Source organism: Oncorhynchus nerka, linkage group LG7 (genome assembly GCF_034236695.1).
Source record: "Oncorhynchus nerka isolate Pitt River linkage group LG7, Oner_Uvic_2.0, whole genome shotgun sequence".
Taxonomy (NCBI): Eukaryota; Metazoa; Chordata; class Actinopteri; order Salmoniformes; family Salmonidae; genus Oncorhynchus; species Oncorhynchus nerka.
The window spans coordinates 14,406,936-14,429,539 of NC_088402.1; the positions used below are offsets into that span (position 1 = coordinate 14,406,936).

At 45.7% G+C, this 22,604-nt stretch overlaps 1 protein-coding gene across 2 annotated transcripts in view; it reads left to right on the plus strand.

The window, feature by feature from the left end:
- Positions 1–22,604, plus strand: part of LOC115117120 (zinc finger protein 704-like) — a 100,697-nt gene that overhangs the window by 12,122 nt on the left and 65,971 nt on the right. For both annotated transcript variants that reach the window (XR_010464281.1, XM_065020248.1), the window contains exon 2: positions 8,457–8,692. Coding sequence is in view for 1 of the 2 variants with exons in the window: in XM_065020248.1 (XP_064876320.1) it covers positions 8,457–8,692 (236 nt within the window). In the remaining variant the exon portion in view is untranslated. The remainder of the gene's footprint in view (positions 1–8,456; positions 8,693–22,604) is intronic.

The window sequence follows — 22,604 nt, forward strand, 5'->3', positions numbered from 1 at the left end:
GAGCCCTCTCCTGTACTCCCTGTTCACCCACGACTGCGTGGCCACGCACGCCTCCAACTCAATCATCAAGTTTGCGGACGACACAACAGTGGTAGGCTTGATTACCAACAACGATGAGACGGCCTACAGGGAGGAGGTGAGGGCCCTCGGAGTGTGGTGTCAGGAAAATAACCTCACACTCAACGTCAACAAAACTAAGGAGATGATTGTGGACTTCAGGAAACAGCAGAGGGAACACCCCCCTATCCACATCGATGGAACAGTAGTGGAGAGGGTAGTAAGTTTTAAGTTCCTCGGCATACACATCACAGACAAACTGAATTGGTCCACTCACACAGACAGCATCGTGAAGAAGGCAAAGCAGCGCCTCTTCAACCTCAGGAGGCTGAAGAAATTCGGCTTGTCACCAAAAGCACTCACAAACTTCTACAGATGCACAATCGAGAGCATCCTGGCGGGCTGTATCACCGCCTGGTACGGCAACTGCTCCGCCCACAACCGTAAGGCTCTCCAGAGGGTAGTGAGGTCTGCACAACGCATCACCGGGGGCAAACTACCTGCCCTCCAGGACACCTACACCACCCGATGTTACAGGAAGGCCATGACGATCATCAAGGACAACAACCACCCGAGCCACTGCCTGTTCACCCCGCTATCATCCAGAAGGCGAGGTCAGTACAGGTGCATCAAAGCTGGGACCGAGAGACTGAAAAACAGCTTCTATCTCAAGGCCATCAGACTGTTAAACAGCCACCACTAACATTGAGTGGCTGCTGCCAACACACTGACACTGACTCAACTCCAGCCACTTTAATAATGGGAATTGATGGGAAATGATGTAAAATATATCACTAGCCACTTTAAACAATGCTACCTAATATAATGTTACATACCCTACATTATTCATCTCATATGCATACGTATATACTGTACTCTATATCATCGACTGCATCCTTATGTAATACATGTATCACTAGCCACTTTAACTATGCCACTTTGTTTACATACTCATCTCATATGTATATACTGTACTCGACACCATCTACTGTATCTTGCCTATGCTGCTCTGTACCATCACTCATTCATATATCTTTATGTACATATTCTTTATCCCCTTACACTGTGTATAAGACAGTAGTTTTGGAATTGTTAGTTAGATTACTTGTTGGTTATTACTGCATTGTCGGAACTAGAAGCACAAGCATTTCGCTACACTCGCATTAACATCTGCTAACCATGTGTATGTGACAAATAAAATTTGATTTGATTTTATGTGGATCTCACCTTCTCCTTCTGTCCTCTCCTGGCCTCTCCTCTGTCCTCTCCTCCTGGCCTCTCTTCTTGGCCTCTCCTCCTGGCCTCTCCTCCTGACCTCTCCTCCTGGCCTCTCTTCTTGTCCTCTCTTCCTGGGTCTCTCTTCCTGGCCTCTCCTTCAACCCTCTGCTGGTGCACTTAGCCATGTGGACCTCACCCTCTCTTCCTGGCCTCTCTTCCTGGTTTCTCATTCAACCCTTTGGATGGTGTGTGTGTGTGTGTGTGTGTGTGTGTGTGTGTGTGTGTGTGTTCAGCGTGCACATCCGGATGGTTGATTTCTTTACTAACAGCCGCATAAAGACAACTGTATGTGTGTATACACACTATTGCTGTGCCCAGCTGAGTTGTTTAGTAGCAAGTGGAAGTGCTGCATTGTGCTTTGCCTCACATTATTGTTACTGCGGGTAGTTGTTTCCAGAATGTCAAGGGAGATGCTTTCTTATGCAAAAACAAATGCCCTGTCGTCACCACTGGAGCACTAGCCAGTCAGTCAACTGGAGCACTGCACTAGCCAGTCAGTCAACTGGAGCACTGCACTAGCCAGTCAGTCAACTGGAGCACTGCACTAGCCAGTCAGTCAACTGGAGCACTGCACTAGCCAGTCAGTCAACTAGAGCACTGCACTAGCCAGTCAGTCAGTCAACTGGAGCACTGCACTAGCCAGTCAGTCAACTAGAGCACTGCACTAGCCAGTCAGTCAACTAGAGCACTGCACTAGCCAGTCAGTCAACTGGAGCACTGCACTAGCCAGTCAGTCAACTGGAGCACTGCACTAGCCAGTCAGTCAACTAGAGCACTGCACTAGCCAGTCAGTCAACTAGAGCACTGCACTAGCCAGTCAGTCAACTGGAACACTGCACTAGCCAGTCAGTCAACTGGAACACTGCACTAGCCAGTCAGTCAACTGGAGCACTGCACTAGCCAGTCAGTCAACTGGAGCACTGCACTATCCAGTCAGTCAACTAGAGCACTGCACTAGCCAGTCAGTCAACTGGAGCACTGCACTAGCCAGTCAGTCAACTAGAGCACTGCACTAGCCAGTCAGTCAACTAGAGCACTGCACTATCCAGTCAGTCAACTAGAGCACTGCACTAGCCAGTCAGTCAACTATGGCCTATGTCAATCAATCAATCAAATGTATTTATAAAGCCCTTTTTACATCAGCCGATGTCACAAAGTTCTATACAGAAATCCAGCCTAAAACCCCAAAGAGCAAACAATGCAGATGTAGAAGCACGGTGGCTAGGAAAAACTCCCTCGAAAGGTAGGAACCTAGGAAGAAACTTAGAGAGGAACCAGGCTCTGAGAGGAACCAGTCCTCTTCTGGCTGTGCCGGGTGGAGATTATAACAGTACATGGCCAAGATGTTCAAATGTTCATAGATGACCAGCAGGGTCAAATAATAATAATCACAGTGGTTGTAGAGAGTGGAACAGGTCTGCACCCCAGGAGTAAATGTCAGTTGGCTTTTCATAGCCGATCATTCAGAGTTAGAGACAACAGGCGCAGTAGAGAGAGAGATTCGAAAGCAGCAGGTCCGGGACAAGGTAGCACGTCCGGTGAACAGAAACTGGAGCAGCAGCAGGTGGACTGGGGTGGACTGGGGACAGCAAGGAGTCATCAGGCCAGGTAATCCTGAGGCATGGTCCTTGGGCTCAGGTCCTCCAAGAGAAGAGAGAGGGAGCATATTTAAATTCACTCAGGACAGCGGATAAGACAGGAGAAATACTCCAGATATGACAGACCAATCCTAGTCCCCCGACACATAAACTATTGCAGCATAGATACTGGAGGCTGAGACAGGAGGAGTCGGGAGACACTGGCCCTGTTCGATGATACCCCCGGACAGGGCCAACCAGGAAGACTATAACCCCACCCACTTTTCCAAAGCACAGCCCCCACACCACTAGAGGGATATCTTCAGAATATCAACTTACTTTCCTGAGACAAGGCTGAGTATAGCCCACGAAGATCTCCCCCATGGCATGAACCCGAGGGGGGAGCCAGCCCGGACAGGAAGATCACGTCAGTGACTCAACCCACTCAAGTGACGCACCCCTCCTAGGGACGGCATGGAAGAGCACTAGTAAGCCAGTGACTCAGCCCCAGTAATAGGGTAAGGGCAGAAAATCCCAGTGGAGAGAGGGGAACCGGTCAGGCAGAGACAGCAAGGGTGGTTCGTCACTCCAGTGCCTTTCTGTTCACATTCACACCCCTGGGCCAGACTACACTCAATCATAGGACGGACTGGAGAGATGAGTCTTCAATAAAGATTTAAAGGTTGAGGCCGAGTCTGTGTCTCTCACATGGATAGGCAGACCATTCCATAAAAATGGAGCTCTATAGGAGAAAGCCCTGCCTCCAGCTGTTTGCTTAGAAATTCTAGGGACAATAAGGAGGCCTGCGTCTTGTGACCGTAGCGTACGTGTAGGTATGTACGGCAGGACCAAATCAGAGAGATGGGTAGGAGCAAGCCCATGTAATGCTTTTAGGTTAACAGTAAAACCTTGAAATCAGCCCTTGCCTTAACAGGAAGCCTGTGTAGAGAGGCTAGCACTGGAGTAATATGATCAAATGTTTTGGTTCTAGTCAGGATTCTATCAGCCGTGTTTAGCACTAACTGAAGTTTATTTAGTGCTTTATCCGGGTAGCCGGAAAGTAGAGCATTGCAGTAGTCTAACCTAGAAGTGACAAAAGCATGGATACATTTTTCTGCATCATTTTTGGACAGAAAGTTTCTGATTTTTGCAATGTTACGTAGATGGAAAAAAGCTGTCCTTGAAACAGTCTTGATATGTTAGTTAAAAGAGAGATCAGGGTCCAGAGTAACGCCGAGGTCCTTCAGTTTTTTTTCTGACAACTGTACAACCATCAAAATGGTCAGATCCAACAGAAGACCTCTGTTTGTTTTTTGGGACCTAGAACTAGCATCTCTGTTTTGTCCGAGTTGAAAAGTTAAGCATTTGCCACCATTCACTTCCTTATGTCTGAAACACAGACTTCCAGGGATGGCAATTTTGGGGCTTCACCATGTTTCATTGAAATGTACAGCTGTGTATTGTCTGCGAAGCAGTCAAAGTTAACATTATGTTTCCAAATGACATCACCAAGAGGTAAAATATATAGTGAAAACAATAGTGGCCCAAACATGGAACGTTGAGGAACACTGAAACTTACAGTTGATTTGTCAGAGGACAAACCATCCACAGAGATAAACTGATATCTTTCCGACAGATAAGATCTGAACTTGTCTGTCTAGACCGATTTGGGTTTCCAATCTCTCCAAAAGAATGTGGTGATCGATGGTAACAAAAGCAACACAAGGTCTAGGAGAACGAGGACAGATGTAGAACCTTGATCTGACGCCATTAAAAGGTCAGTTCCCGCTCAGCCCAGTCAAAACTGTTGCTGCTCTGGCCCCCCAATGGTGGAACAAACTCCCTCATGACGCCAGGACAGCGGAGTCAATCACCACCTTCCGGAGACACCTGAAACCCCACCTCTTTAAGGAATACCTAGGATAGGATAAAGTAATCCCTCTCACCCTCTCACCCCCCCCACCTTAAAAGATTTAGATGCACTACTGTTCCACTGGATGTCATAAGGTGAATGCACCAATTTGTAAGTCGCTCTGGATAAGAGCGTCTGCTAAATGACTTAAATGTAAATGTAAATGTCATTTACCACCTTTCACAAGTGCAGTCTCAGTGCTATGATGTGGTCTAAAACCGTTTTGTATACATTGTTTTTCTTCAGAAAGGCAGTGAGTTGCTGTGCAACATCTTTTTCAAAAACTTTTGAGAGGAATGGGAGATTCCATATAGGCCAATAGTTTTTTATATTTTCTGGGTCATGGTTTGGCTTTTTCAAGAGTGCCACTGCCACGTTTAGTGAGTTTGGTACACATCCGGTGGGTAGGGAGGCATTTATTATGTTCAACAAAGGAGGGCCAAGCACAGGAAGCAGCTCTTTCAGTTAGAGGTCGACCTATTAATCGGAATGGCCGATTAATTAGGGCCGATTTCAAGTTTTCATTACAATTGGAAATCTGTATTTTTTTGGCGCCAATTCTTTTATTTTTTTATACCTTTATTTAACTAGGCAAGTCAGTTAAGAACAGCTTCTTATTTTCAATGACGGCCTAGGAACAGTGGGTTAACTGCCTCGTTCAGGGGCAGAACGACAGATTTCACCTTGTCAGCTCGGGGGATCCAATCTTGCAACCTTACAGTTAACTAGTCCAACGCAATAACGACCTGCCTCTCTCTCATTGCACTCCACAAGGAGTTTGCCTGTTATGCGAATGCAGTAACCCAAGGTAAGTTGCTAGCTAGCATTAAACTTATCTTATAAAAAACAATCAATCATAATCACTAGTGAACTACACATGGTTGATGATATTACTAGATATTATCTAGCGTGTCCTGCGTTGCATATAATCTGACTGAGCATACAAGTATCTAAGTATCTGACTGAGTGGTGGTAGGCAGAAGCAGGCACGTAAACATTAATTCAAACAGCACTTTAGTGCGTTTTGCCAGCAGCTCTTCTTCAGCATTGCTCTGTTTATGACTTCAAGCCTATCAACTCCCGAGATGAGGCTGGTGAAACTGAAGTGAAATGGCTAACTAGTTAGCGCGCGCTAATAGCGTTTCAAACGTCACCCGGTCTGAGCCTTCTAGTAGTTGTTCCCCTTGCTCTGCATGGGTAACGCTGCTTCGATGGTGGCTGTTGTCGTTGTGTTGCTGGTTCGAGCCCAGGGAGGAGCGAGGAGAGGGACGGAAGCTATACTGTTACACAATACTAAAGTGCCTATAAGAACATCCAATAGTCAACGGTTAATGAAATACAAATGGTATAGAGGGAAATAGTCCTATAATTCCTATAATAACTACAACCTAAAACTTCTTACCTGGGAATATGGAAATATGGGGGCGGCAGGGTAGCCTAGTGGTTAGAGCGTCAATCAAATCGAACATGTTTCATTATTTACTTGAGGCTAAATTGATTTTATTGATGTATTAAATTAAGTTAAAATAAGTGTTCATTCAGTATTCTTGTAATTGTCATTATTACAAATAAATTAAAAATCGTCCGATTAATCGGTATCGGCTTTTTGGGTCCTCCAATAATCGGTATCGGCGTTGAAAAATCATAATCGGCCGACCTCTACTTTCAGTAGTTTAGTTGGAATAGGGTCTAGTATGCAGCTTGGAAGGTTTAGATGCCTATTTTCATCAATGTATCAAGAGATATTGTATTAAAAAACTTGAGTATCTCCTTTGATCATAGGTCCTGGCAGTGTTGTGCAGACTCAGGACTACTGAGCTTTGGAGAAATACGCAGGTTTATGGAGGAGTCATGGTCTTTTCCTTCAAGATGTCAATGAATTTATCACTGCCGAAGTGAAAGCCGTCCTCTCTTGGGGAATGCTGCTTTTTAGTTAGCTTTGCGACAGAATCTAAAATACACGTTTTTCTTATTCTCCTCAATTAAGTTGGAAAAATAGGATGATCGAGCAGCAGTGAGGGCTCTTCAATACGGCACGGTATTGTCTAGTCAGAAGACTTCGAGTTTAGTGTAGCAGCAGTGAGGGCTCTTCAATACTGCACGGTATTGTCTAGTCAGAAGACTTCGAGTTTAGTGTAGCAGCAGTAAGGGCTCTTCAATACTGCACGGTATTGTCTAGTCAGAAGACTTCCAGTTTAGTGTAGCAGCAGTGAGGGCTCTTCAATACGGCACGGTATTGTCTAGTCAGAAGACTTCCAGTTTAGTGTAGCAGCAGTGAGGGCTCTTCAATACTGCACGGTATTGTCTAGTCAGAAGACTTCGAGTTTAGTGTAGCAGCAGTAAGGGCTCTTCAATACTGCACGGTATTGTCTAGTCAGAAGACTTCCAGTTTAGTGTAGCAGCAGTAAGGGCTCTTCAATACTGCACGGTATTGTCTAGTCGGAAGACTTCCAGTTTAGTGTAGCAGCAGTGAGGGCTCTTCAATACTGCACTGTACTGTCTAGTCGGAAGACTTCCAGTTTAGTGTAGCAGCAGTGAGGGCTCTTCAATACTGCACTGTACTGTCTTTCCAAGCTAATTGGAAGACTTCAAGTTTAGTGTAGCGCCATTTCCGTTCCAATTTTCTGGAAGTTTGCTTCAGGGCTCGGTATTTTCTGTATACCAGGGAGCTAGTTTCTTAGGACAAATGTTTTTTTGTTTTAGTGGTGTGACTACATCTAGGGTATTACGCAATGTTAAATTGAGTTCCTCAGTTAGGTGGTTAACTGATTTTTGTACTCTGACGTCCTTGGGTAGGTGAAGGGAGTCTGGAAGGGCATCTAGGAATCTTGGGGTTGTCTGAGAATATATAGCAGGGCTTTTGATGATCCTTGGTTGGGGTCTGAACAGATTATTTGTTGCGATTGCAAACATAATAAAATGGTGGTCCGATAGTCCAGGATTATGAGGAAATCATTAAGATCCACAACATTTATTCCATGGGACAAAACTAGCTCCAGCGTATGACTGTGGCAGTGAGTAGGTCCGGAGACATGTTGGACAAAACCCACTGAGTCGATGATGGCTCCGAAAGCCTTTTGGAGTGGGTCTGTGGACTTTTTCATGTGAATATTAAAGTCACAATTGTTTTTATATCTACCATGACTACAAGGTCTGATAGGAAGTCAGGGAACTCTGTGAGGAACGCTGTATACGACCCAGGAGGCCTGTAAACAGTGGCTATGAAAGTGATTGAGTAGGCTGCATAGATTTCATGACTAGAAGCTCAAAAGACGAAAATGCAGTCATCTTTTTAAAAAATGCGCGGGTGATGTCTGTGGAAGCACAAAAAATAAATCCCACATTTTAAAAGTGAAAGACTCATTAACGTACATCCTGTTGTCAGCTCAACACTAGCAACACTACAAACTGTCTGGAAGCGTGAGTTTTAGCTAGAATAAGTGTGTGTGCACTGCATTGTGGTTAAGGCTGTACCAAATGGCACATAGGCTACTATATGCCTATCCAACGAAAAGCAGAGACTGGGTGGTTAAAATGTCAGGAGATCTTTACTCCCAGAGTCCCAGTCTTTACGAGTCAGCCTACTGTACATGTCTCTGTAGTAACCCAGTCATACCTGTATCCCTCTGCAGCAGAGCGTCTGGAACGGCCGGGGGAACGGGGCTCCTCTGCAGAGCCAGACCATGGAGGCCCAGAAGGGGGAGGCCAACTCCCTGAGCCCAGAGGCGTTGAAGGGGGAGCGGGGAGCAGACGGTAGGAGGACGGGGCGCCCCCTTGAGGGTCCAGAGAGGGACCACACCCGCTCTGTCTCCCTGCTGGAGCAGAAACGCAAGGTGGTGTCATCCAGCATCGATGTGCCCAACGTCAGGTAAGACAGACTGTGTGTGGTGGGTGGATGGATGGATAGATAGGGTGGGTGTAACAGTGTATCTTCCATTCCTGTCACTGTCCTTTACTGGATGACCCTCAGAACACAGGGACCCTCAGAACAGGGACCCTCAGAACACAGGGTCCCTCAGAACACAGGGACCCACAGAACACAGGGTCCCTCAGAACACAGGGTCCCTCAGAACACAGGGTCCCTCAGAACACAGGGTCCCTCAGAACACAGGGACCCTCAGAACACAGGGTCCCTCAGAACACAGGGACCCTCAGAACACAGGGACCCTCAGAACACAGGGACCCTCAGAACACAGGGTCCCTCAGAACACAGGGACCCTCAGAACACAGGGTCCCTCAGAACACAGGGTCCCTCAGAACACAGGGACCCTCAGAACACAGGGTCCCTCAGAACACAGGGACCCTCAGAACACATGAATTAGCATAACCACGACTGCTAAATAGCTAGCCATTTCAGTGTGTGTGTGTGTGTGTGTGTGTCGTTGGGTGCGCAAGTTCAACTTCTTTCTACCTGTAGTCAGGGAGTATTGTAAGATTGGTGTTTGATTGATTGCAGTCATTCCTCAAGGATGTTTGGTTTGAGGTCATTAACCAGGGATCTTTGGTTTGAGGTCATTCCCCAGGAATCTGTTAAACTATACAATACGTCACCTTTAAAGGGCTTTTACAGGAATCTGCATATGGCTTTAATGTGTACAATCATGTAGGCCTTACACTGCAGTGATTCAATACATATACTGTACATCAAATAGATTCATAATGCATTGCAGCATTAAAGCTATTTAATCATGTTATCCTCATCCTCAGCCCAAGGATTGTAGCTATATAGATGATCAGTATAGTAAATTGCCATGTTTGTACCACATTGATTTCACAAGCAGTTTATTAAAACATTTTTTTTACAAGGAACTCGCACATCTGAGCAATCTCTGTGTAGGTGCATGGTAACAGTTGAACAAGATGAAGGAAAAAGGAACCCGCACACTGCTCCTGACCGTATCACTGATCTTTAATAAGCTTCACCTATCGGTCTCACGGCCTTCGTCAGAGCTTTTGTGAATTTTTCAAGCGGTTTATTGAATTCCTATGCTTTATGTTGGCAGGACTGTATCTGTAGGTTATAAGATCACGAGCCCATCCCGTCTAGATGTAGATTATAAAGACATTGAGTCCTGAGAGGTGACTTACCAACCATGGGATATGTGTAAAATAAGCATTACATTCTGCTTAAGGACAATAATCATCGTACCCCCTCCCCCGCTGAGAGAACGAGGTTACTCGCTGACGGTCCTTCTGGTGGTGATGGTGGGGAGGTGAAAGGTCATCAGATTGTTTCTACTCCCGCAGATTTATGCCCATTGTTTGAAAGAAATTAAAGTGTTTATTGCACAAGTGAGCCCATAGGTTACTCAGCAAGCATGGTGGAATTGCCATGCTCATTGGCTGAAGTTAATAGGTAAATGACATTCCTCACGCTTTCTAATGGTAGAGGAGGAGGAGAGATGTGATGCTATGCTAATGAGGTAACATCATGACACTACCCTATAAATACCTGCTATGTTGATGAGGTAACATCATGACACTACCCTATAAATACCTGCTATGCTGATGAGGTAACATCATGACACTACCCTATAAATACCTGCTATGCTGATAAGGTAACATCATGACACTACCCTATAAATACCTGCTATTCTAATGAGGTAACATCATGACACTACCCTATAAATACCTGCTATTCTAATGAGGTAACATTATAATGACTACCCTATAAATACCTGCTATTCTAATGAGGTAACATCATGACACTACCCTATAAATACCTGCTCTGCTGATGAGGTAACATCATGACACTACCCTATAAATACCTGCTATTCTAATGAGGTAACATCATGACACTACCCTATAACTACCTGCTCTGCTGATGAGGTAACATTATAATGACTACCCTATAAATACCTGCTATTCTGATGAGGTAACATCATGACACTACCCTATAAATACCTGCTATTCTAATGAGGTAACATCATGACACTACCCTATAAATACCTGCTATGCTGATGAGGTAACATCATGACACTACCCTATAAATACCTGCTATTCTAATGAGGTAACATCATGACACTACCCTATAAATACCTGCTATTCTAATGAGGTAACATCATGACACTACCCTATAAATACCTGCTATTCTAATGAGGTAACATCATGACACTACCCTATAAATACCTGCTATTCTAATGAGGTAACATCATGACACTACCCTATAAATACCTGCTATGCTGATAAGGTAACATCATGACACTACCCTATAAATACCTGCTATTCTAATGAGGTAACATCATGACACTACCCTATAAATACCTGCTATTCTAATGAGGTAACATCATGACACTACCCTATAAATACCTGCTATGCTGATAAGGTAACATCATGACACTACCCTATAAATACCTGCTATTCTAATGAGGTAACATCATGACACTACCCTATAAATACCTGCTATGCTAATGAGGTAACATCATGACACTACCCTATAACTACCTGCTCTGCTGATGAGGTAACATTATAATGACTACCCTATAAATACCTGCTATTCTAATGAGGTAACATCATGACACTACCCTATAAATACCTGCTATGCTAATGAGGTAACATCATGACACTACCCTATAAATACCTGCTATGCTAATGAGGTAACATCATGACACTACCCTATAAATACCTGCTATTCTGATGAGGTAAGATAGGAAGCGATGTGAGTTATAGTGGGTTTAGTAAAATGAATTAAAAGTGACGAGCCATTCAGACCAGCCTTCCTGAGTTTAACGTCGGTGAACAACATTCTAGTGTTATTGTCCGTTTGTGGTCTGTATAAATGGCCTTTTCTCAGCTCCCACTGTTACTCCAGAGCAATTCAACTTTATAAGTGTGTTTTCATGATGGTTAAATAAAGGAAAGATTAAATGTAAAACACTCGTCAGCTATAAAATATCCCAGTGTTACCGAGCCTCTACGCGAGGCATTATTTCTCCTTTAGACAGGAGATGGCTGACATCCATTTAGTGCTCTTTGTAAAACTACAATACACACACACACACACACACACACACACACACACACACACACACACACACACACACACACACACACACACACATACAGCTTTATTTCAATATTTGTTAATTGATGGATTATTGATTTGGCTTTCACATTACTTGTCTCTTTTAAACCATTAAAGTGAATATATCTCTGTTAGGATCGACAGTATTTTGATGGTTAAACCAAGGAAGGTCTTCATTACACCTGCATCATCATACTAGGAACAGTGATCATATTGATATATTTATTGGCATCACTGGATGGCTCATTGATCACCTCCATCCCTCTGTCTCTTCACCTCCATCCCTCTGTGTCTTTTCACCTCCATCCCTCTTCACCTCCATCCCTCTGTGTCTCTTCACCTCCATCCCTCTGTGTCTCTTCACCTCCATCCCTCTGTGTCTCTTCACCTCCATCCCTCTGTGTCTCTTCACCTCCATCCCTCTGTGTCTCTTCAGCTCCATCCCTCTGTGTCTCTTCACCTCCATCCCTCTCTGTCTCTTCACCTCCATCCCTCTGTGTCTCTTCACCTCCATCCCTCTGTCTCTTCACCTCCATCCCTCTGTCTCTTCATCTCCATCCCTCTGTGTCTCTTCACCTCCGTGTCTCTTCACCTCCATCCCTCTGTCTCTTCACCTCCATCCCTCTGGGTCTCTTCACCTCCATCCCTCTGTGTCTCTTCACCTCCATCCCTCTGGGTCTCTTCACCTCCATCCCTCTGGGTCTCTTCACCTCCATCCCTCTGGGTCTCTTCACCTCCATCCCTCTGGGTCTCTTCACCTCCATCCCTCTGTCTCTTCACCTCCATCCCTCTGTGTCTCTTCACCTCCATCCCTCTGGGTCTCTTCACCTCCATCCCTCTTCACCTCCATCCCTCTGTGTCTCTTCAGCTCCATCCCTCTGTGTCTCTTCACCTCCATCCCTCTGTGTCTCTTCACCTCCATCCCTCTGGGTCTCTTCACCTCCATCCCTCTGGGTCTCTTCACTTCCATCCCTCTTCACCTCCATCCCTCTGTGTCTCTTCAGCTCCATCCCTCTGTGTCTCTTCACCTCCATCCCTCTGTGTCTCTTCAGCTCCATCCCTCTGTGTCTCTTCACCTCCATCCCTCTCTGTCTCTTCACCTCCATCCCTCTGTGTCTCTTCACCTCCATCCCTCTGTCTCTTCACCTCCATCCCTCTGTCTCTTCACCTCCATCCCTCTGTGTCTCTTCACCTCCGTGTCTCTTCACCTCCATCCCTCTGTCTCTTCACCTCCATCCCTCTGGGTCTCTTCACCTCCATCCCTCTGGGTCTCTTCACCTCCATCCCTCTGGGTCTCTTCACCTCCATCCCTCTGTATCTTCACCTCCATCCCTCTGTGTCTCTTCACCTCCATCCCTCTGTGTCTCTTCACCTCCATCCCTCTGGGTCTCTTCACCTCCATCCCTCTTCACCTCCATCCCTCTGTGTCTCTTCAGCTCCATCCCTCTGTGTCTCTTCACCTCCATCCCTCTGTCTCTTCACCTCCATCCCTCTGGGTCTCTTCACCTCCATCCCTCTGGGTCTCTTCACCTCCATCCCTCTTCACCTCCATCCCTCTGTGTCTCTTCAGCTCCATCCCTCTGTGTCTCTTCACCTCCATCCCTCTGTGTCTCTTCAGCTCCATCCCTCTGTGTCTCTTCACCTCCATCCCTCTGCACCAATACACACAAGGAGAGGAGAAAATGTGCGTAAGAAATTAAATAATAATAATTGCTTTTCAACGGTTATTATGGAGACCGTGGTCATTTGGCTGGTCAAATACCGTCCTCCAAAATCCCATGACCGTCACAGCCCTAATGCCATTAGAGGAACAGTGAGAGCAGAATCTGCTCTAGTAGCCCGGCCCAGATGTCCTTGAACAGTCAAAAGGCCTCTGCATCCGCAATCTCCATATTTGTTCCAGTCAGAATTTGCCACGCAACGTTTTGGGTGGCCTCTAATGGATAATGTGGCTACCTCATGCTGCTTGAAACCTTCAATGTAGCCATCTTTGTCTCTGTGCTATGCTTTCCCTCTTCCCACAATGCACATGTTGTATTTCATTTTTCAAAAGTCTCAAATGCAAACCGATATCTACAGATGAAATGTAAAGTGTCTGTAGTGGATTGGCCAGTTGTGAAACGTCAATGCTTCTAGTCTCCTGTATTCATGTTCCGTTCTACCAGGTGGTAGAATCTACCCTGATATCCAGCAGCCAAGTAAGTCCTTTTGTGAGGGCCATTCTAGAGTGCATTCTATAATGTGACAATGCCCAATGAAACCCCCACCCAATCCCAAGCAGGTTTCAATTCATCACTCAAAAGAAGAAGAAGAAGAAGAAAGAAAGTGAAAGAAAGAAGGAATTATCCTCTCCCCTTACTTGGCTGTAGGCTATAGGATCTCCAACGCTGTCTAATAGCTTAAGCACACTCTCAGACTGAAATGAATGGGAGTGGAGAGAGCCAATTCTGTCTGGGGCTTCAATAGGAACAGGTTCGAGTTCCTCTTCCTCAGTGACCTCTCCCCAGTGCAGGACCATTATTGCCTTCAGATTAATGTCCACACACCTGTGACCCATTTCTGCTGCGACAGTTGGACACTTTCTAGGGGAATAAACGCTCCTTCCACCACGCCAGTAACTGTTAGTAACCTTTATCCCATAATGGGGGCTTGGGCAAGAGAGGGAAGGGGAGAGGGAGGGGAGAGAGAGGGAGGGGAGAGGGAGGGGATGGTGGAGTGGAAGGGGAGAGAGAGGGAGGGAAGGGGAGAGGGAGGGGAGAGAGAGAGGGAGGGGAGAGAGAGAGGGAGGGGAGAGGGAGGGGATGGTGGAGTGGAAGGGGAGAGAGAGAGAGAGGGAAGGGGAGAGGGAGGGAAGGGGGAGAGAGAGGGAGGGAAGGGAAGAGGGAGGGAAGGAAGGGGAGAGGGAGGGGAGAGAGGGAGGGGAAGGGGAGAGAGAGGGAGGGAAGGGGAGAGAGAGGGAGGGAAGGGGAGAGAGAGAGAGGGAGGGAAGGGGAGAGGGAGGGGAAGGGGAGAGAGAGGGAAGGGGGAGAGAGAGAGAGAGGGAAGGGGAGAGAGAGGGAGGGGAGGGAGGGAGGGAAGGGGAGAGAGAGGGAGGGAAGGGGAGAGGGAGGGGAGAGAGAGGGAGGGTAGAGGGAGGGGATGGTGGAGTGGAAGGGGAAAGAGAGGGAAGGGGAGAGAGAGGGAGGGAAGGGGAGAGAGAGGGAGGGAAGGGGAGAGGGAGGGGAGAGAGGGAAGGGGAGGGAGGGGAGAGGGAGGGGAAGGGGAGAGAGAGGGAAGGGGAGAGAGAGGGAGGGGAGAGGGAGGGAGGGGGAGAGGGAGGGAAGGGGAGAGGGAGGGGATGGTGGAGTGGAAGGGGAAAGGGAGGGAAGGGGAGAGAGAGGGAGGGAAGGGGAGAGGGAGGGAAGGGGAGAGAGAGAGAGGGAGGGAAGGGGAGAGGGAGGGGAGAGCGAGGAAGGGGAGAGAGAGAGAGGGAGGGAAGGGGAGAGGGAGGGAAGGGGAGAGAGAGGAACGGGAGAGAGAGGGAGGGAAGGGGAGAGGGAGGGAAGGGGAGAGGGAGGGGAGAGAGAGAGAGGGAGGGGAGAGAGAGGGAGGGGATGGTGGAGTGGAAGGAAGGGGAGAGAGAGGGAGGGGATGGTGGAGTGGAAGGGGAGAGAGAGAGGGAGGGGATGGTGGAGTGGAAGGGGAGAGGGAGGGAGGGAGAGGAGAGGAGAGGAAAGGGGAGAGAGAGGGAATGGTGGAGTGGGAGGGAAGGGGAGAGGGGGGAATGGGAGAGGGAGGGAATGGTGGAGTGGAAGGTGAGAGAGAGGGAAGGGGAGAGGGAGGGAATGGTGGAGAAGGAGGGAAGTGGAGAAAGAGGGAGGGAATGGTGGGGTGGAAGGGAAGGGGAGAGAGAGGGAGGGAATGGTGGATGGATGGAGGAGGGAAGGGGAGAGGGAGGGATTGGTGGAGTGGAAGGGAAGGGGAGAGAGAGGGAAGGGAGAGGGAGGGAATGGTGGAGGGAGGGAGGGAGGGAGGGAGGGAGGGAGGGAGGGAGGGAGAGGAGAGGAAAGGGGAGAGAGAGGGAAGGGGAGAGGGAGGGAAGGGGAGAGGGAGGGAATGGTGGAGTGGGAGGGAAGGGGAGAGGGAGGGAAGGGGAGAGGGAGGGAATGGGAGAGGGAGAGGGAAGGGGAGAGAGAGGGAAGGGGAGAGAGAGGGAAGGGAGAGAGAGGGAGGGAATGGAGGAGTGGGAGGGAATGATAGAGCAAGAATGCCTGAGGAATATTTTTGAATCAATTCCCAGAGCAGTATGAACTTGAGGTTTTTACTGCGTTTCTTTCAAAGTTGTGATTTACAAGAGAACTGCAGCGATGTTTGCTGCTGGGTACTCCAGTCCACAGTAACCTACAGAAGACGGTCACCTCAGTGGAGTTTACAGAGCCTTCAGGAAGTATTCCGCTTGACTTATTCTACATTCTGTTGTTACAGCCTGAATTCAACATGGATGAAATCCTTTCGTGACTTATTCTACATTCTGTTGTTACAGCCTGAATTCAACATGGATCAAATCCTTTCTTGACTTATTCTACATTCTGTTGTTACAGCCTGAATTCAACATGGATCAAATCCTTTCTTGACTTATTCTACATTCTGTTGTTACAGCCTGAATTCAACATGGATCAAATCCTTTCTTGACTTATTCTACATTCTGTTGTTACAGCCTGAATTCAACATGGATCAAATCCTTTCTTTCCCTTTTCACTTGTCTATACAATAACACATAATGAAAAAGTGAAAACTAAATAATGTGCTAATGAAATACAGAAATATCTTATTTACATACGTATTCACACTCCAGATTGAGCTCAGGTGCATCCAATTGTCTTTTATGATCCTTGATGTCACTACAATCTCAAATTTGCACACACAGTAACCAAAAATCTTGAATTTGCACAAACACATGTTTTACATTTTAGAGTGGCCAGACGGAAGCCACACCCGAGAAAAAGGCACATTACAGCGCGCCTGGAGTTTGTAAAGAGGCACATTACAGCGCGCCTGGAGTTTGTAAAGAGGCACATTACAGCGCGCCTGGAGTTTGTAAAGAGGCACATTACAGCGCGCCTGGAGTTTGTAAAGAGGCACATTACAGCGCGCCTGGAGTTTGTAAAGAGGCACATTACAGCGCGCCTGGAGTTTGTAAAGAGGCACATTACAGCGCCTGGAGTTTATAAAGAGGCACATTACAGCGCGCCTGGAGTTTGTAAAGAGGCACATTACAGCGCGCCTGGAGTTTGTAAAGAGGCACATTACAGCGCGCCTGGAGTTTGTAAAGAGGCACATTACAGCGCGCCTGGAGTTTGTAAAGAGGCACATTACAGCGCGCCTGGAGTTTGTAAAGAGGCACATTACAGCGCGCCTGGAGTTTGTAAAGAGGCACATTACAGCGCGCCTGGAGTTTATAAAGAGGCACATTACAGCGCGCCTGGAGTTTGTAAAGAGGCACATTACAGCGCGCCTGGAGTTTGTAAAAAGGCACGTAAATAAAACCTCTGAGATCATAAGGCAAAAGATTTTGTTGTCTGATGAGACAAAAATGTTACTATTTGTCCTGAATACGAAGATCAATGTCTGGAGAAAAGCAGGCACAACTCATCACCTGTCTAACACCATCAAATACAATGTTATTAGTCACGTGTCGAATAGAACAGGTGTAGACCTTACTGTGAAATGCTTACTTACAAGCCCCTAACCAACCATGCACTTTAAAAAACAAGAATAATAAATACAAGCAACAAGTCATTAAAGAGCAGCAGTAAAATAACAATAGCGAGACTTTATACAGGAGGGTACCGGTACAGAGTCAATGTGGAGACTATATACAGGGGGTACCGGTACAGAGTCAATGTGGAGACTATATACAGGGGGTACCGGTACAGAGTCAATGTGGAGACTATATACAGGGGGTACCGGTACAGAGTCAATGTGGAGGCTATATACAGGGGGTACCGGTACAGAGTCAATGTGGAGGCTATATACAGGGGGTACCGGTACAGAGTCAATGTGGAGACTATATACAGGGGGTACCGGTACAGAGTCAATGTGGAGGCTATATACAGGGGTACCGGTACAGAGTCAATGTGGAGGCTATATACGGTACAGAGTCAATGGGAGACTATATACAGGGGTACCGGTACAGAGTCAATGTGGAGGCTATATACAGGGGAGTCAATGTGGAGGCTATATACAGAGTCAATGTGGAGGCTATATACAGGGGGTACCGGTACAGAGTCAATGTGGAGGCTATATACAGGGGTACCGGTACAGAGTCAATGTGGAGGCTATATACAGGGGTACCGGTACAGAGTCAATGTGGAGGCTATATACAGGGGGTACCGGTACAGAGTCAATGTGGAGGCTATATACAGGGGGTACCGGTACAGAGTCAATGTGGAGGCTATATACAGGGTGTACCGGTACAGAGTCAATGTGGAGACTATATACAGGGGGTACCAGTACAGAGTCAATGTGGAGGCTATATACAGGGGGTACCGGTACAGAGTCAATGTGGAGGGGCACCGGTTAATTGAGGTAATATGAACATGTAGGTAGAGTTATTAAAATGACAGAGAGTGGCAGCAGTGTAAAAGAGGAGGAGGGAGAAGGGGGGGGGGGGCAATGCAAATTGTCTGGGTAGCCATTTGATTAGATGTTCAGGCGTCTTATGGCTTGGAGGTCAAAGCTGTTTAAAAGCCTCTTGGACCTAAACTTGGCGCTCTGGTACTGCTTGCCGTGCGGTAGCAGGGTGGCTGGAGTCTTTGACATGATTTAGGACCTTCCTCTGACACGGCCTGGTATAGAGGTCCTGGATGGCAGGAAGCTTGGCCCCAGTGATGTACTGGGCCTGAAAATCTGCAAGAAAGAATGGGAGAAAATCCTCGAATCCAGACGACTCAAAGCTGATACAGACCCAATACCCAAGACGACTCAAAGCTGATACAGACCCAATACCCAAGACGACTCAAAGCTGATACAGACCCAATACCCAAGACGACTCAAAGCTGTAATCTCCGCCAAAGGTGCTTCTACAAAGTATTGACTCAGGTTTGTGAATACTTATGTAAATTAGATTTCTAAAAACATGTTTTCACTTTGTCATTCTGGGGTACATCCTGTAACACAACAAAATGTGTAATAAGTCAATGGATATGAATTCTTTCCGAAGGCTCTGTAGTAGAGGTCGATTAATCGGTCGACCTCTACTCTATAGACCTGCCTGTAAGTACTGTAGTGTGTTACATTACTTTAGAATAGAGAAAAGCATGAAGAGTAGCTGGTTATGGTTCAAATTACCTGAGGGCCTCTGGTGGTCTGGGTACCTTTCATTCACACACGTACAGAGCCTTCAGAGAGTATTCATATACTCTTTACTTATTCCACATTTCGTTGTGTTACAGACATTCAAAATAGGTTGGAAAAAAAACACACACAAAAACAACACATTTGATCCATCTACACACAATCCCCCAGAATGACAAAGTGAAAACATGTTTTTAGAATATTTAGTAAATAATATTGAAAATTAAATGAAATATCTAATTTAAATAAGCATTCACACCCCCGAGTTAATAAATGTCAGTGATTACAGCTGTGAGTCTTTCTGGGTAAGTCTATTAGAGCGATTACAGCTGTGAGTCTTTCTGGGTAAGTCTATAAGAGTGATTACAGCTGTGAGTCTTTCTGGGTAAGTCTCTAAGAGCGATTAACATATGAAGAGTGGTACTCAGTGATGTGTTGTGTTGGATTTGCCCCAAACATAACACTTTGTATTTATGGACATAAAGTTAATTTTTTTACCACAATTTTTTGCAGTTTTACTTTAGTGCCTTGTTGCAAACAGGATGCATGTTTTGTATTTTTTTTTAAATGATTCTATACAGACTTCTTTTCACTGTCATTTAGGATAGTGTTGTGGAGTAACTACAATGTTGTTGATCCATCCTCAGTTTTCTCCTATTACAGCCATTAAACTCTCACTTTTTTAAAGTCACATTTGGCCTCATGGTGAAATCCCTGAGCGGTTTCCTTCCTCTCCGGCAACTGAGTTAGAAAGGACGCCTGTATCTTTGTAGTGACTGGGTGTATTGATACACCATCCAACGTGTAATTAGTTATCTACCTCTTTGCGAGACATTGGAAAACCACCCTGGTCTTTGTTGTTGTTCAATCACTGCTCGACTGAGCTTCCTTACAATTACCTGTATGTGTGGGGTACAGAGATGAGCTTCCTTACAATTACCTGTATGTGTGGGGTACAAAGATGAGCTTCCTTACAATTACCTGTATGTGTGGGGTACAGAGATGAGCTTCCTTACAATTACCTGTATGTGTGGGGTACAGAGATGAGCTTCCTTACAATTACCTGTATGTGTGGGGTACAGAGATGAGCTTCCTTACAATTACCTGTATGTGTGGGGTACAGAGATGAGCTTCCTTACAATTACCTGTATGTGTGGGGTACAGAGATGAGGTAGTCATTTAAAAAATCATATTTAACCCCGTTATTGCACACAGAGCGAGTCCATGCAACTTATTATGTGACTTGTTAAGCACATTTTTACTCTTGAACCTATTTAAGCCATAACAAAGGGGTTGAATACTTATTGACTCAAGACATTTCAGCTTTTCATTTTTAATTAATTTGTAAGAATTTCTACAAACATAATTCCACTTTGACATTATGGGGTATTGTGTGTAGGCCAGTGACACAACATCGCAATTGAACCCATTTGAAATCCCACCTTGTAACACAACAAAAATGTGGAACAAGTCAAGGGGTGTGAATACTGTCTGAAGGCGCTGTACATGTCAGCTATTCTGTACATCTCACTATTGAATAGGTTAGCTCATCATATTTCTGCACACCATGAGAGCCTTCTGTACATCTCCCTATTGTATTGAATAGGTTAGCTCATCATATTTATTCACACCATGAGAGCCTTCTGTACATCTCCCTATTGTATTGAATAGGTTAGCTCATCATATTTATTCACACCATGAGAGCCTTCTGTACATCTCCCTATTGTATTGAATAGGTTAGCTCATCATATTTATTCACACCATGAGAGCCTTCTGTACATCTCCCTATTGTATTGAATAGGTTAGCTCATCATATTTATTCACACCATGAGAGCCTTCTGTACATCTCCCTATTGTATTGAATAGGTTAGCTCATCATATTTATTCACACCATGAGCCTTCTGTACATCTCCCTATTGTATTGAATAGGTTAGCTCATCATATTTATTCACACCATGAGCCTTCTGTACATCTCCCTATTGTATTGAATAGGTTAGCTCATCATATTTCTGCACACCATGAGCCTTCTGTACAATCTCACACCTAAAAATCAACACTCTACCAAATGATGATTAAGCTATATTCCCTCCCTCCCGACTGCAACCAGCCCCCAGATACAGTTAGATATGAGATGTGAGACACATCAGGCTTAATAGAACGTCTTAGAATGTGGAACTTCTCAACAAGGAGGAGGATTCCGCCTATTGTTGTTGTTTATGTTTACATATGCTTTAATTCAAGGTTTGTAGTACTCCCTTCCACCAATGGCACTGAATACATAGACACCGTGTTGGTACTCGTATGGTTTTTAAGAAGCTGTTTAGTCTTACTATTTGTTTGAGGGACTTGTTTTTTTTCCCTATAGCAGGAAACGTCCCAATTGTAATGCGAGCTGGGTAGCTGACTGGTGGAAACTGATTGGTACAAAACATTTGACAAATAGCCTTCTGGAGACTAATTGTTAGCAGGAGAAGTGAAGTTTAGTTTGGGGGGGAAATCAAAGAGAGCGACTCTGCTTATTAAAAAAACGGTCAGCCAATGATCTGCGGTTTCAAGGGCTGGCCTCCTCACCTGGGTTGAAATACTATTTGAAATCTTTGAAATCTTTTTTATTTACTTCTCTGCCTGGAACGCCAGATGGGCGGAGTTTGCAGTTTTATGACTGTTCTATTGGTTCGATTGCAACAGGAAAGCTTAATTAAGCACATATTAAGTATTTGAAATTATTTTGAGTATTGTTTGAACCCAGGTCTGGCCTCCAGGACCGACATCTTTAGTTCTCACTCATGCATGGAGAATCAGTGTGTTTTTTTTCACTGAAGTTTCTCATGTTTATCAAAATAACCCGTTTAAAAAAATATATAATTCTACTCACAGCAGGCTTTTTAGTTTGCCAAATATTTTGTTATTGAATGTCTGATGAGTATACCTCAATAACATAAGCCTTTTTGACTCCTGATAAACGCATGTGCTGAACATCAACATGTAGTCTAGTCAAAGATTAATGTTACAACCTAATTTCAAGTCCAAACAAATGTGTTTCTTTGGGTTTGTTGTCTGTGTGTATGTATCTGTGGGTTCTGGAATGGAGCTGCGTTGTGTTCTGAGTGTTCCGCCAGCAGCCATGTGTTCTATCCAACCTACTGGCCCAGCGCTGTAACGTAGCCAGCTCTCAGCCAGGGAACACGGCCAAAACGCTCTTTTCCTCCTGAGGGACTACAGCATTATCGTCTGTTTTCAAGTGACGCTGCCTTTTTAATCTTCTCTTTCTCCTCTTGTAGTTTTTTTTACTACAGTATTTAATTTCTTTCTCCTCTTTTTCTGGCACACTGATACAGTTGCCGGATATGTGCAAACTGTAAAGGGGGTTGGCTGGATGAATGTCGAAATAAAGACGTGGTGGGGGGTGAGGTTTGTGTGG